The sequence below is a fragment of the Thermobia domestica genome, chromosome 12, assembly GCF_964235325.1.
Source record: "Thermobia domestica chromosome 12, izTheDome1.hap1.1, whole genome shotgun sequence".
Classification (NCBI taxonomy): domain Eukaryota; kingdom Metazoa; phylum Arthropoda; class Insecta; order Zygentoma; family Lepismatidae; genus Thermobia; species Thermobia domestica.
The window spans coordinates 39,832,267-39,847,583 of record NC_137465.1 but is presented as its reverse complement, the minus strand read 5'-3'; the positions used below and the strand labels follow the sequence as shown (position 1 = coordinate 39,847,583).

The 15,317-nt window shown below is 34.7% G+C and overlaps 1 protein-coding gene across 3 annotated transcripts in view; it reads right to left on the bottom strand.

Moving 5' to 3' along the window:
* Positions 1 to 15,317, bottom strand: part of LOC145666417 (elongation factor-like GTPase 1) — a 642,062-nt gene that overhangs the window by 568,966 nt on the left and 57,779 nt on the right. For all 3 annotated transcript variants that reach the window (XM_081733628.1, XM_081733627.1, XM_081733629.1), the window contains exons 11-12: positions 7,803 to 7,996; positions 1,776 to 1,926 (exon numbers count right to left, since the gene is read on the bottom strand). In XM_081733628.1, coding sequence (XP_081589754.1) covers positions 1,776 to 1,926; positions 7,803 to 7,996 — 345 coding nt within the window. The remainder of the gene's footprint in view (positions 1 to 1,775; positions 1,927 to 7,802; positions 7,997 to 15,317) is intronic.

Genomic DNA, 15,317 nt, shown 5'->3' with positions numbered 1-15,317 from the left:
GCGGGAAGATTTTTTGGTAAGTAACCATTATTTTGTTAACACGTAGGATTGATTCTAAAAACCATTCATCTATCCGAAAGGTATTGTTAATAAGATGTGATCTATAGTGGAAGTGAACTATCACGTTTCTCCGTGGAGGCATATTTTGGCCAGACTAGGTATAATCTTTGAGGAACGTTCATTCTCTTTCCTATTGTGTATTCATTGAAACTAATTATCAGTAAGTCAGTGCATTTAACACTTCAAGGAAATCAATGAAAAAAGAAAACAGAGTTTGGTTTTCTATGAGAAGTGAATAATTTTTAATGTTTAGACTAGTGAAATAAGTACTATTTCTTAACTTTTGTCACTTTTACCACCTAAGAAAAGCTGCAGGGCCAACAGTTGAAATACGTTTTAATTTTAAATTGCTGAAACCGTAAGATCAGCAATCAAATTACATTTAATAATGTTTCCCTTGCGTACGATTTCATATTACATCTTTAAACGATTTTGCTTTCACACTGTACACTCTGCGTATAAAAAAGTGTTTAAGTAATGAGGGAGAACTCAGTTTGCTTGCCGGGCTGATGTTCTAACACGGAACATATCTTCGACTCTCACTTAACACGACAGTTTGTAGTAGCTATTTTGCCGGAGTAATCACTATCTTATGAATATTGGGACTATTGGTTGATGGTATCACGATTACACGATAAATTTTTACTCATAGCAAACGCTCCATTCCTTGTAGATAGATGTCAAGTAGAGTTAAATTTTCGCCAAACTGTGGTTGGATTTATAAAAAAAATTGAAGATACGTGAGAGAAAAGGGTCATGAAAGTTCGGAAAACATCTTAATACTAATAAAATGTCATAATCATTTTTGTTGCATCAGTCAATCTATACAGCTGGCTGAACAAAGATTAGTTTTATAAACATTATACATACATATCCTTATTTTAATCTTTATTTAAATCCTTATATATCCTTATTTTAATCTTTATTTAAATTATGATGGTTTCCTACTTGTATGCACTGTTTTCTTAATTTATTTCTTACAATTTTCTTTTTTAATTAGATAATACTATACAGGATAGAGTGCATTTACGAAACAACTTCCTGAAGCTATCTAATTGATACTCGAAGCCTATGGAATAAACACAAAAACAGTGGCCTCGTGTGGCGTAGTCACTAACGCCCTCGCCTTTTGTGCGAGCGGTCTCAGTTTCGATTTCCGGTGGGGACACTCGGTCGAAAAAGTCTAACAGCTTTTTTAGGCTAGCAATCTTGAGTGAACTTTTCCCTGAGTTTTCCTCATTCACGCCAGGCAAATGATGGGCTGTAACCTAACTTATAGGTCCCAGGCCACTTCTTTCCTTTCCTTTCATCGGATAGTGTGCTCGGCGAGGGACATCATACCTCATATAAGTGACGGGCTAAATGGCCTTAGATGCCGACAGCCCAGAAATCTAATTCCTAATCCTAATCCTACACACATTAACTGACGGTGTCACTGGTAATTCAATGATGAAGCAACAACCATGCTCAATTACAGGAAATCGGTATTCGATTCTTCGTTATTCCAGCTGTCAGCTTTATTTATATCCCCTCCACGAACAAACGCTTAAAACCACAAAAATTAAACTGTGATAGTCTTTAAATTGGAGATAGTAAATGTACATGGCTAATAGTACGAATGTGATCTGTGCGCAACAAAGGTTAACACACTCACTTGAGGTGACTAGAACTAGCATAATAGAAGACAATGCTGTCGACCATTTACAAGCACTTACCAAGTACATTTCCTGCCGGAACTTCATCAACTGCTTGTAGCTCTCTGCCCATAAGCATGTACAGCTTATCAATTTTAACTCTTGTTATATGTTGAGATGATTTCAGATCTTTTAACGTTAACTTGCTATCTATCGTCTCACCTTTCTTCAACTGTAGGAAAGAATGAAAATAATATACACTTGTACTTACATGAAAATGATCCATTGACATAAAAAAGCGCAGTTTCAAACAGACATATAGGATTTTTTTTACTACTATTATTAAAAGCTACCAGATATTCAACATAAATGAAAAATCTTTGTAGCTAATAAAAAATGTTTATAAAGCAACAGATACTCCAATTCTTACAAATTATGTAGGGTATATACTATCGGCAGGGCCGGATTTAGACATGGGCCACATGGGCGCGGGACCAGGGCAGCAAATTTTGATGGGCAGCAATTTTTAAAAAATATTTAAAAACGATAAAACTATTGAAAATGCATATTTCACCAACGACACAATGGAATAAGCGAAAGCCATTTTTTAATGACTGTGACTACGATAATGTTGTAGCATATTAGCTGTAGCAAATATTGTCATAAGTCAGTTAGTTATTACGGTAGCTTGATCAGTTGTCGATGGTCTGCTGGAAAAGGCGGCAGTACCCAGCTCGACACTCGTACTTTCACAAATTGGCGTGTATTTATTTAACAAATACCAGATACGGCCCGGAGGCCATTTTACACTGAGGCCTATAACAACAAGGAAAAGATATAGGAAATATCCTAGTTAGAATGGTCGGTGGTGATAATTGAACCCAGGACCTTCCGAATGCGAACCCAACGCTCTACCAACAGACCTATTTCGCTCGGTTTGAAGCAGTATAGCCTACATTAGCGCCATTTTAGCTTCGGAAAAAAAAAAGTCAGTTACAGCTGACATCGAGGAAGCTTTGTTTGTTGTTGAGTGTCCTCGTTTAAAAGGACTTTTCGCTCAAAAGAAGTTGGCAAGTGCTGAAGAAATGTCACTATCACCACCAACCGATTTCTCATATCGAAAAATCTTCAGGACTTATATCTTAACATAAGTATTTCCCTAAAAGTGTTTTAATGTACAGCAGCAACTAACTGTGCGGTGGAAAATCACTTTCCACATTGTCAAGAATCAAAAACTATTTGAGATCTACTCTTTCTCAGAAGAGACTGGTTAATCTATCTTTTTTTTTTTTTTCATCATTGAAAATGACTTGACTGTTTAACTTAATTTTGCCAATGATAAAGCAAGACGTAAACAATATTGATACACAAAAGTTTCAGAAACGTCATTTGTAAATTTTTAGGTACAATAATATAACTCTTTAAATCATTTAAGATTGTTATATTTTGCCGTCTTTTACACCATGTAATGTTGAATACGTTAGGCAGAAGCCAGGTAAGCTTTAATGAATTTACTCCAAATGCTGGCCAGATATAAGAATTAAAATATATTACATAAAATAAGTTATAAGAAATAAGAACAGTAATAACTAAGGCCCGTATTTATATATTGTGCACCCCTGTGCTCTAAATAATTTGCCGCCCCCAGCATAACACCCCACCCCACCCCAACCCCCGAGAACGACCAATATTAGAGTTGAATTATAGTTTTTGGGGTCACTGAAATTAAGGGTATCAGTTTTCATGATGTTCAAGTTCATCCTCACCCCTTGAAAGGGGGAAAGAGGATGACTTTTTTAAAAATAATCAGATAAGCTAGCTAAGTAATAACTATGTAATTAGAGCGAACTAAACAGATTAACATATTTTCTTGCGCTTCCACGAGATTCTGCGAGTTTTAAATATTATTTTATTGTGAATATTTTAAAAAATCCAAAATTTTGCCGCCCCGTGCTGGAGCACAGAATAGCACTTACCTAAATATGGGCCTAAGTAATAGTAATAACTGTAATTTAGTAGCAAACGCAAAAGTAATATTTTAAAAAGTGGATCCAGGAGAGCAATGCGATTATGTTGTTAGGGGCGGCAATTTCGCTAGGACCCATGGGCGCAAAACATGGAAATCCGGCCCTGACTATCGGCCAAATGTTACAACGGTTCTGTTGGTCAATACTTGTATTTTTTCAAGATTATAGATAGTATTTTCACAAATTGTGGCTTCAACTTCTTAATGATGTGTTGAAGTCTGTTTCTCAGTTCGTCGGTGATTTGAGCTGACACTGCAGACTTTAATTTTCAGGTAACGCCACAGAAATTAATCTAAGCTCATAATAACATGAACATGGCGTACAGGCGACTTCACTACTGCTTAAAGGAAACATGCTCCTGTAACTCCGATTGTAAAAATGTTATCACCGCACTGAGTGCGTGACATGTCGCATTGTCTTGTCTCTTAGAATACTTCGTTTGGAGCAATCAGAAATATCAAGTCTGCAGTACTACAGCGTAAACCATCGACAAGTTGAAAGGTAAGATTAGATTAGACGCGTCATTCAGTAAAATTATGTAAAAATGTCATCCAGAATCTTGAGAAAGATAGATAGATAGGTCGCCAGTCTATCTTGTATGTATACAGTACATTAGAATGTGAACAGAACACTGCATGAACCTTGAAAACAATGAAAAATAGTCAACTAAATGTTGACATTGTGTACAAGAAGAAGCAAGGAAACAGGGCATCGAAGTTCCCAGAAACAGAAAACAATATTTTTTCAACTATTTATATTAGACTTACTAGTTGGATATAATTTTATGGATTCTATACATAAACATCTTGTTACTATTCTTTTTTTTTTTTTCTTTCTTCTTTTTTCCTTCAAAAAATTTAACTAATCTTTGTTCAAAATGTTTTATGTTAGTTTTCGTAAATTTGTTTTCTTTCATTTCCGCTGTTTACAGATAAAACGAAGTTATATGTTGGACTTGTCGATACAACGTAAGAACGAATAATTCAGAAGTACAAGAAGAGTGTGAGCCTTATATTCGGGAAATGTTTGTTAAAATACAAATTTTCATCACAAAATATATTAGACAGAAGTGATTGTAATTAAGCATATCTAAATGATATTGTTAATATAATGTTTTTAGTTCTCTATCAACAATTATTTTAATTCCCGTTGTGAAAATAAAATAAACTCAGAGCTCGGAAAAGTTGAACTATGAGAAGCGCAGGAAGTAGTTTTTTAAAGTCAGAAATATAAAGTATACTGTGGATAGAAAGCCTTAAATGTTGCTCACAAATAGGTATCACTGCAAATATATAACATAGGTTATTTCTAGAAAAAATGGTTTTAAACTAATCTATATGCAGTTATAAAACGACAGAGTCAATCATTTGCAAGCATTATACTCCTTCACCGAAAAAATGCATCAACTGTATCTTAAAAATCCAAACAATTATCTTACCAAGAAACGATACTGAAGTTAAAATATAGAAGGTTTGATTTATGAAAATTACATTAGATCATCCAATATCTTGTAGGTAATTATGTATATCGAAACATCCAATATAAGCGACATACGTAATTTGTATGGTAAATATATACAAAGTATATAAAAAATTAAATGAAATGAAATCTTTGAGTTTTACGTGCCACGGTTATGCCGGTTAAGGAGACGGTGATGATGAGAAATGAATGAAATGGTGGAATGAAGAAAGTGGGAGGAAACGGGAGAACCCCGAGATTCGTCCATTCGTCCACACGGCGCGAGCTGGGATCGAACCAGGGGCCCCAAGCTCGGAGGTGAACGCTCTATCACTGAGCCACCGCGCCCCCACGGTGATGATGAGAAATGAATGAAATGGTGGAATGAAGAAAGTAGGAGGAAACGGGAGAACTCCAAGGAAACCCACGCACACGGTGTTCGTCCACCACAAAGTTCACTTGGCAGGAGCAGAGTTCGAACCCGGGACCCGAACCAGAGGTGAACTCTCTACCACTGAGCCACCGCGGCCCCTACAGAGTATATAGAGTTCTAACTGATTCATCTTCCACTGATTTGCATATGGCAAGAAACTAGAAGGAGCAAGAATATTAAAAAGCTGGATTTTGAGAAGATATATTTTGAACATAATGATGGATTAGCACAGTATAAAACCATTCGGAGTCTTTTGTTTCTAGACAACGTACCTATCCTAAAAGTAGATTCAAAACAAATAAATTTTTCAATGCTTTCTTAGCTAATCCCTTCTCGAATTACTTTTAAATGCGTAACTCAACATCAAACATACAATCACGAAAAAGCAAGAAAGAAACAAAAGCACTGTGACCTTTTGAGAGTATTAAGAATTATTATTCTTGACACAATATTGTTTTCATGCAAGAACTGAACATTTTTTTCATTAAAGGATACTCAATATTTCTACTAAACTATCTAATGTTACTTGATGTCATCATGTATTAAGAGGTTAATAAAATACAAACTAATGAAGATAACTGCCCGAGGTCATATTAAATATATAAAAAAAAACTGAAACAATGAATTTCAGATCTATTAGCACGGCTGGAAATTAAAAGTAAACTAAACTTCACAAAAGGTCGCATGAGAAAAAAGAATTATTTTCTGATTAGTACCTCAAAAGCACTAATTTTCCTTGCTACAGAATACCTGATAAACCTCTCGGTTTCAAGTGCGACTGAAGTATAAGGCAGACTCAATAATCTAGAACACGTCAAATATATATCCACGAAGTGGTTACAAAAATCTGAGAATGACTTCATTGAAAATGTTGATCCTATTCAGCATTAGGAATTATTGTTATGAATTAAATATCATTTGAAACTATCCAAAAAGAAAGAAAAAAAAAGTTAATGAGCTTTACATGAATGAACTTATAAACAACATTCTTTCCCACGAGCAGAAACCTCATATTAACATGAAGGTACAGTTTCCTGCTTATATATATATATATATATATATATATATATATATATAATAACCGGAGAATTCCGCGATTTTGTTCCGTTATCTTGTGCTCTACGGAAACTCTTTAATCGATCATGTCTTTCCATTCTCATGGAAAGGATTGAAAAGTGATCAATCAAACAACTTTTACAGAAACATTATGATAAGTAGCTACAAGGCAGAAGGTCTTCGAATTTGTCTCAGTCTGAGTCAACTTCCCTTAGCCTACGATCCACGGAGGGAAAACTTGGAAAAAAAATGCCATCTGAAATTTAATAATAATAATAATAATAATAATAATAATAATAATAATAATAATAATAATAATAATAAACTAGTTAATTAGTATGTTACTAGTGAGGAGAGAAGATATTGTGAACATTATTATTATTATTATTATTATTATTATTATTATTATTATTATTATTATTATTATTATTATTATTATTATTATTATTATTATTATCATCATCATCATCATCATTATCACAGTAACAACAGTTGGCACTGAAGATTAAACCAGGGAAAGGCACACAACGAGATTATCACCTACTGAAGCGTGTTCGACAATTAGTTGATAGCTGACTAAATGCGAGGAAATGAAACTAAAACTTCAGAATATTTCTCGTTAATTTAATATTTTCTTTGTTTGCACGGAGAGAAACATTTTGCAAGCTGCTGAAAAAAGAATGTTATATAAACTTGTATTTTTTCCTTAATTTTATAATAATATACTACGCATAATGATCTTCCAAAAAAACTTTTTTCTAGTGTGATATAATTTTGAATTATTTGATGTGTATTAAAAATTTTGTATACCACTGTAAAATTAAATTTAAGGAGTACTTCCTCGAGAACAGGCAGTTTTCACTTTCCAGGAAGCAAAAACTAGAAATAATATCGAAAGTGGAAAACAGAAACAGACTCAAGGTGACAACAGCAAGTGAAACGCCGAAGAAGAATATATAAACGAGATACAAGAAAGAAAGAAAAAAGAAAAAAATCCATCTGTGAATGTCATCCTGGGTTCGATTTCTGATAGAAGATATTCTATTAAACTGCACATTCATGTCGTGAAATTGACAAGGTACTCGAAATCCTCACATTAAACTTTATTGGTAAATAAATATAATAATGTCTTACCCTCTCCAATGCATCCGCTGGATCATGCTTAGGTCCCAAAACATATAATTCTTGTCCTTTGCGTATTGTTCCACTGAAAACTCGCGCAAAAGCGACAAATACATCATCGGTTTCTTCTGGAGTTTCCCCAGCGCCTTCTTTATCTTCTGGACCAGAACTTCCACTACTTGGTTCAGCATTAAGTTCTATCACTTCTAAAAAAAAAGATACCAAATATTTTCTCAATTACACTTACATGTACGCTAACTCATAATAAATTTTCATTTGTGCAAAATAAATTTAAAAAATGTAATACGAGCTTCTTCGGAAAAGGCATTAATTGAAATAATCCAAGCACATTTAACGTCCTTTCACATTGGATATACTGCATATATATGAGGGCTGTCCAGAAGGTAATAGACGTTTTGAAATTTTTAAAAAAGTAACAGAATGAACAACCAAATTACATTATATGTATTTGAAAGGTACACTCCTAAGCTATTTTTTCACATAATTGTTATGAAAATTAAGGCACTTATCATATCGTAGTACAAGTTTCTCAATACCGTCGCGGTAGAAATCTGCCGCTTGCGATTTCAAGCACTGGCTTACACCAGCATGAAGTTCGGCGTCAGTATCAAAGCGTTGTATAGCGAGCCATGTCTTCATCGCTGGGAAGAGGTGGTAGTCGCTCGGCACTAAATCCGGGCTGTATGGAGGATGATCGAACACCTTCCATTCAAAACAATCCACGAGCTCTCGGGTATGCTTGGCCATTTTTTAAATCAATGCACCATTGTCTTACTCGGCCTTCACTCATTATTCCATGTCCGTACCCTTCATACAGTTGGCGATGGATTTCAATTGAATTGTGGTTTTTTGCCAACAAAAAACTAATCACAAAACTCACCTCACAAGAGGTGGGATTTTTTATTGCAGCGCACATTGAAACACGTCACAGAAAGATCACTACAAGCGTCACAGTCCTCATGCTACTACAGCTGGATGCGTACTGAGTGTGGCAACATTCTGACACCAAGACGACGACTCTAGGCCCGGCCACTGCCGCGATAGGCCAAAATGTTTGGTACTTTCTGCAGTTTAAAATGAATTCTGAATCATGCAAGTTCCTACCCTGGGAACAGAACTCGGATCTCACACATACAACCGTCTCCTTTAGCCTAACCGGCATAACCGTGGGACGTAAAACTCAAAGATTTCATTTCATTTTTCACACATACAATGCGACAACCAACCATTACTCTTGAAAGAGTTCAATAAAGAACTTAAATAAAATTAGATCTTCACTTTAATGTCTCATGGATACGCCATATAAGCTAAAGATGATGACAAATGAGTGGCTGCTCTTGAAGGAAGTCATATCGATAAAAATTAATGTTTACTGCTGCAAGCTAAGAAAAAACTTACCTAATGTTTTGATTGTTGTATACAAGAATTATGACATTAGTGTTCCTATGGCATTAGAAAAGTGTTCTTATGGCATTAGAAAAGTGTTTTATTGTATTAGGTAAGTGTTCTTATCACATTAGGTAAGTATTCTTACGGCATTAGGTAAGTGTTCTTCCCGTAACTTTTAGTGATAAAAATTTAGTTTTTAGATATGTGACTTTCCTTAAGGGCCACCACACATAAGGTATATAAATGATGACTATGAAAGATCCGTACAAAGAAGACAACGGGAGGAAAAGAGAGAACACCTAGAAAATCTACGGAAACGATATTGTACACCTGCACAGCCTAGAATCGAACAAGAGACCCTTCGCGCAAGAAGTAAGCTATCTATCAATGAGACATAGTTCATTTCACAACATATAGCACTTCTTACGTATTTTTCTTCTGAAGGCAGCTACCTTTTCATTACTAAGAAAACGGCAAAATCTTGCTAAACCTACAACTAAGAGACTCCGTTCGTGTTATCGTATTTAGAGTACTAAGAAAACGTCACTGGATAAGTTTACGAATATTTTCCGCTATTGAGGACGTTATGTTTTGAAATGGACTATAAGTTGAAACAATTTCTAAACATATCTTACATTAGCACTTATGAATAATTAGGTAGATTATTATTATTATTATTATTATTTATCGAGCCTAGCACTCCGTTTGGTGAATGCGATTGTCCTGAGCGCCCCTTGTCCATCCATGTACACTCATGTCCAAAATTATTGTCGCATTTCTATAAATATGTTGTTGTAGGAATATAATTTAATAACGAATTCGCCCAGTATTTCTTATAATGTTAGTATGTGTATAATCGTGAAAGACATGTATGTGACAAATTTCATGTCAAAAGAGCAGTAAATAAGAACAATAAAACGAAAATAAAACTTTCTTGTCCATTTAGCAACATTTTGTTTTACTCATTCTAATTGTCGTATTTATAATTCTTTTCCTAAGAAATTTACCACAAATATACATTTCCCGATTATACACGTAGTATCAGTATTAAAAGTACCCTGCAAAATCATTATCAAATTATATTCTTACAAGAAGACGGTTATAGATATGCGACAATCATTTTGGACATGAGTGTACAAGGCTTGGCGTAAAACTTTGTCGAAGCAGTCTAAGAACACGAAAAAGCTTTAATTCTTAGTGAAATGAAATATTGTTTCTATAATTAGTCTTAGATTAGTCGTCTTTTTCTTTAATTTTTTTCCGGAAAAAAAAATTCTTTTTATATAGTTATTTAACATTTACTTGTCCTGCTCACTTTCCAAAAGAAAGAGACGAATGAGCATTCCTTTGATTGACTTTTCTAAAGCTATAATAACTAAATTTTTATGTCAATTGGATATCTTTCATCATTACAAAATTGATCTAAAACTTGAATATAAATGGAGACATTTTTTTTAGTTTTTTAAAGTGGCTGATCAAAAGAAATATTGAAGAAGCACAAACTAGCGTTCACAATTTTGGCATGTTAAATATTTTATTAAAGAATATAAAATTTTGTTCTATTGAAAATATCCCCATTTTAAACTATACCAATACTAACTAGGAGCATTTGAAGGCAAAGATTTTACTCTCTCCCTCGAAACAGTAAAAAGCCAACGGGAAGTGACAAACTTCTTATTAGAAACTTCTAGGAATACAAATACGAACTTTATATTAAGCAATACAACAACTTGAACAATTAGCTATTGTTCTGATAGCATAGAACCAGTCGTCGGGAGTTCGGATATCATAGAACCAGAAGTTACAATGTTTAAAGACTATACTACAATTTGTACTATTGCCTGTAGATGTTTTTTCTTAACGACGACAAATAATAATAATAAAAAAATCACCATTGACTGTTTACTGTCCAAAGAATGAGCTGGTGAAAAGAAATACAAAGACAAATACAAAGTGAGATTACTTACTTCCTGTAACATTACGAACTCAAGATATAACAAATTACAGTAAAATTATATCTCCGGAATGTTAGTATCCTTTACGTGTATTAATGTCTGCCTTGAACTTGATCAGCTGAGGTCAATTTAACAATGTCAGGTTTCAAATTCGTTAGCCGTAGTGTCAAGTCACCCCGTTCACTATTTGCAGTTCGTTTCTCGCTTCTGTGAGGTTCTGTTGTATAGCGCCGAAACTCCTCTTCGCTAACTAGATACAAGAAAAGGCTAAAAGAAGTAATTTTATTGCTTGCCACAGGAGAGGGCAAAATTTCTTTGTATTAACCCAAAAGCACATATAACCATACCCTACTGTTCGAGAGAGATTTGTCTTCACAGTCGTGCTTCAAGCTATCAGTTGTTCCTGCAATCTTGGTTGAATTTCTGTGGTATCCACTGAAAATGAATTGGTCGAAGTTGGTACTTCGAGGGCACAAAGGTCTTGAAATCTAGTTTCCATGACTTCCTTGAGCCATTTGAGATGAAAGCAAAAAACTTCTGAATGTCTTTCTTGAAGTTCCTTTTAGCTTTCAATTGACCGACGACTTAGGTTACTTGTATGAAGGTCCAGTTTAGCGATAAATGAAGAGATGATTCCCTCAGCCTTAACGAAATTCGTTCAGTCTGCTTGTAGCTTTGTGTAGACTACATTGAGTTTATCAAATACATCAGAGAGATCGGCTACATCAAAATGTCGAAGTTTAAAGGTGTCACTTAGACTTGGACCAATCGTCTGAAGAAATTCAACTACCGTGTCAAAAAGTTCATAAACATGCAGCAAACACTACCCTTACGAGAGTCACGTCACCTCCGTGTGAAAGAAGACGTTCAAACTCTTCGCAATTTTCTTGACAGAGTTTATGGGGGAAAAAAAATGATCTTTCAAAGAATGTGACTTTTTTAAGAGCACTTATAACGTAATTCAAAGACTCGCACAACCTTTCATTAAAATTTTTAGCAACAAGATGCTGTTCATGAATGACACAATGAACGGTCATAATTCAAACAATGAGCTATAAACATGAGCTATAAACCCGCGGTATTGTCCAACCATGGATGCGGCTCCACTGCCCCCTCCCCAATCTCCTTTTTTATTAATTATTCCAGCGCCCCTTCAGAAACAAGAATGCTTACGTTGAGGACCACTGATTTAAACAACTACTATGCTTTTTCATAATTATTGTTTGTTTCTTTTTATTTCTTAAGAAGAACAAATGTATCTCAGTACATTACAGAATACTTACAAGCCACCATTGAAAAATACAACAAAATTAAAAAGAGTAATAAATATGAAGCTTGACCAGTTCGATTCATAGAAAATGTTACAAAAAGTTTAAGTCCAACTTAGGAACAAACTCTTGCACCATGTGCTTATGCATTTAGAAATACACTTCTCATCGATTAATTACCTCCGTTATTTACAACCCTACTCACCCCCTCCTCCACCTCTCCTTATCTAAAGCGGTGTGTGACGTAATATACTCTTTTCATCTAATAAGCCATGACGTAAACATGACTATTTGTAAGTTATAAATACGCATCCAAATGACACCATTATGAGAATGTGCAATAACTTTTTTGATCTTTTCCTCTTCAAAAAGTAACATATTTAAGACGATTTGTTTCATTTTCCATTAGAACTTCGAAAAAGATTATTTGTGTTTGAGTATATTGTCTACTTTATCAGACAGTTCTACCCAATACAACTCAATTCACACATCAGTAAAAAAAACTCTTACTGCCTTAGAAAATTTTCCTAAAAAGGAAACCTGCATCATGCACTCTGAACGGTGGCGTAACTAACCGGAGCGCGGTGCGGGAAGCCCACGGCAGAAGGGGCCACATTTATGTTTCATAATTCCTCTTTGTAGGTTTTCATATAATTTCACTCTTTTTCCTCAATGTCTAGAATGCACACTATTTCAACCTTAGAAGAAAAGGAAGTTGTGAAGAACTGTAGACTGTAAAATCTACTCAAAACATTTATCACCTCCTTGCTGCAACAACTTTAACGGACAGTAATAAAGGAAAAGATTGTGTGAAATTTCAACTTAGAATGAATTAGCTAAAGTTTTATTCTTAAATAACTGTCATTACTAGTGGTGTTCCGTATGTGTTTAGACCCCTACTCTTATATAACTGTATTTTACTCTTCCTGTGATGAGAGCAGCACCTAAGCGAGCATTCAGTGAACTAAACGCCATTAAAACCTATATTCATAGCACAATCGTGCAGATGACGTTGAGTTCTCTGGCAATCTTCGAAGAAAGAAAAAAAAAAAAACATTGGTATTGAAAAAATTGTCACCGAATTCCTCTTCGAAAAAGATCACACGATGATAACTTATAGGTATACTTAAGTTGGTTGAAATTCCTCCATAATTACGGGCTAGACACTGAAACCATCCCCAATAAGGGAGGAAGGTGACATGTAAAAGTAGTCAAATACGAACGATATTAGTGTCGAATTCATAGTTTTCAGCTCACAAAGATGAATAGTGACACTGTTAATGATGCTTAAGTACGAGTGAAGCCTTGGTTGGCGTGGAGGTCAGAGTGGGAGGGTGACAGGCAAAAGAATCGAAAATGTTCTATATTTGTGTCCAATGCATAGTTTTCGGGATCACTGATATAAATAGTGCCATTCCAGATGTAGTATATGTCTAAGGTCGGACCCATTGGCATGAGGGTCCGAGGAGAGAACCAATGAAGATTTCCGAACAGTTCCTTTGGCATGAGTCTCAATACACTGGGGTGAAAAGTGGTAATGCACAAATACCGGTGTCACATCCAGACCTATCAGAGATATGATTTCTGGGGAATTGTCGTTGCATTACCCCCTGATCACTAGCTAAAATCGTCACTGCTTAGCAGGGGCATAGGCAGAAATTTATTTCAGGAATAGAAAGCTTTTTGAGGGTCCGAATTCAATATGAGGACATACTGTACTAAAATGTCTAACATCATCTCTAAAAATAGGTAAAATTTACAGATAAGTAGTGATATCAGGGGGGACAGGGCTCTGGACCGCGAGGGCCTACATCCTGTGTATGTTCCTGCTGCTCAGAGCCGTCATAAGCTTCTCTTCAAACGAATAAGACATACCATGTATATAAGAAATGTAGAAAAGAATAAAACAGAAATAGAAAAAATATGTAATTATAACTAAGAGGAAGAAAATAATTACAAACTAAAGTTGACGGACAAGTTTTTTTAAACAATCACACTTGAAAGGAAAACTATATTTATAAAGCCATTTTCCACTTATGCAGGGCTAAAAACAAGTAAGGAGCGCTCATCTGAAGTGCCACTACCCATCTCTTCGAACCAGAAAACTATGAATTCGACACCAATATTTTTCGTATTCTATTACTTTTTTACATGTCATCTCTCCCCCTCTTAGGAATGGTTTCAATGTCTTACACCCCACAATAAATTATTCAGATGGTAATTTACACATATACTAAATTCGTTGTCCATGTTGCAACGTATGGTTTACCGTACTTTTTTTCTGAGTCAAGCTTTATATATTTATATATATTCGACGATATATTCGAGACTTATTCGAGTATTATTTGAGTAGCAACTGCTCGACTCTCTTCTCCCGACTTCTTTCCAACTTTTCTGATTCCCTCAAAAATCGTCTTTTTATTCTTCTTCCTTGGTTGGGTAAACTGCTACATCATCTGATGACATCTTTCAGTGTTTACCTGTCTCATTGCCAAACCTTGTGTTTTTGCAATATCATCAAGTGATAGAAATCTCCAGACATCCACATCTGCAAATCTGACCATTTTGACATATCCAAAATTGTGTGTTTCTGTTAACAAACATTTTACAAAACATTTGACATTGCATTTTCTTAATTATTGTACTCGTTATCATAACATTACTTAATTTTGCTAATGTCTGTTTTTATTGCTGTCACGTCAATGTAAACAAACAATGCGTATGACATAGTTTTGTAATGTCTTAATCTTTCCCAATGTTAATTCATACTGAAGCCTAAATTTAATTTTGAAAACTTTATTCTTAATTCACTTATTTATCAATTTTAATCTTGTTCAATACGCATGTATTAACAATATATATATATATATATTTTACAGTAACAATGGAATTCT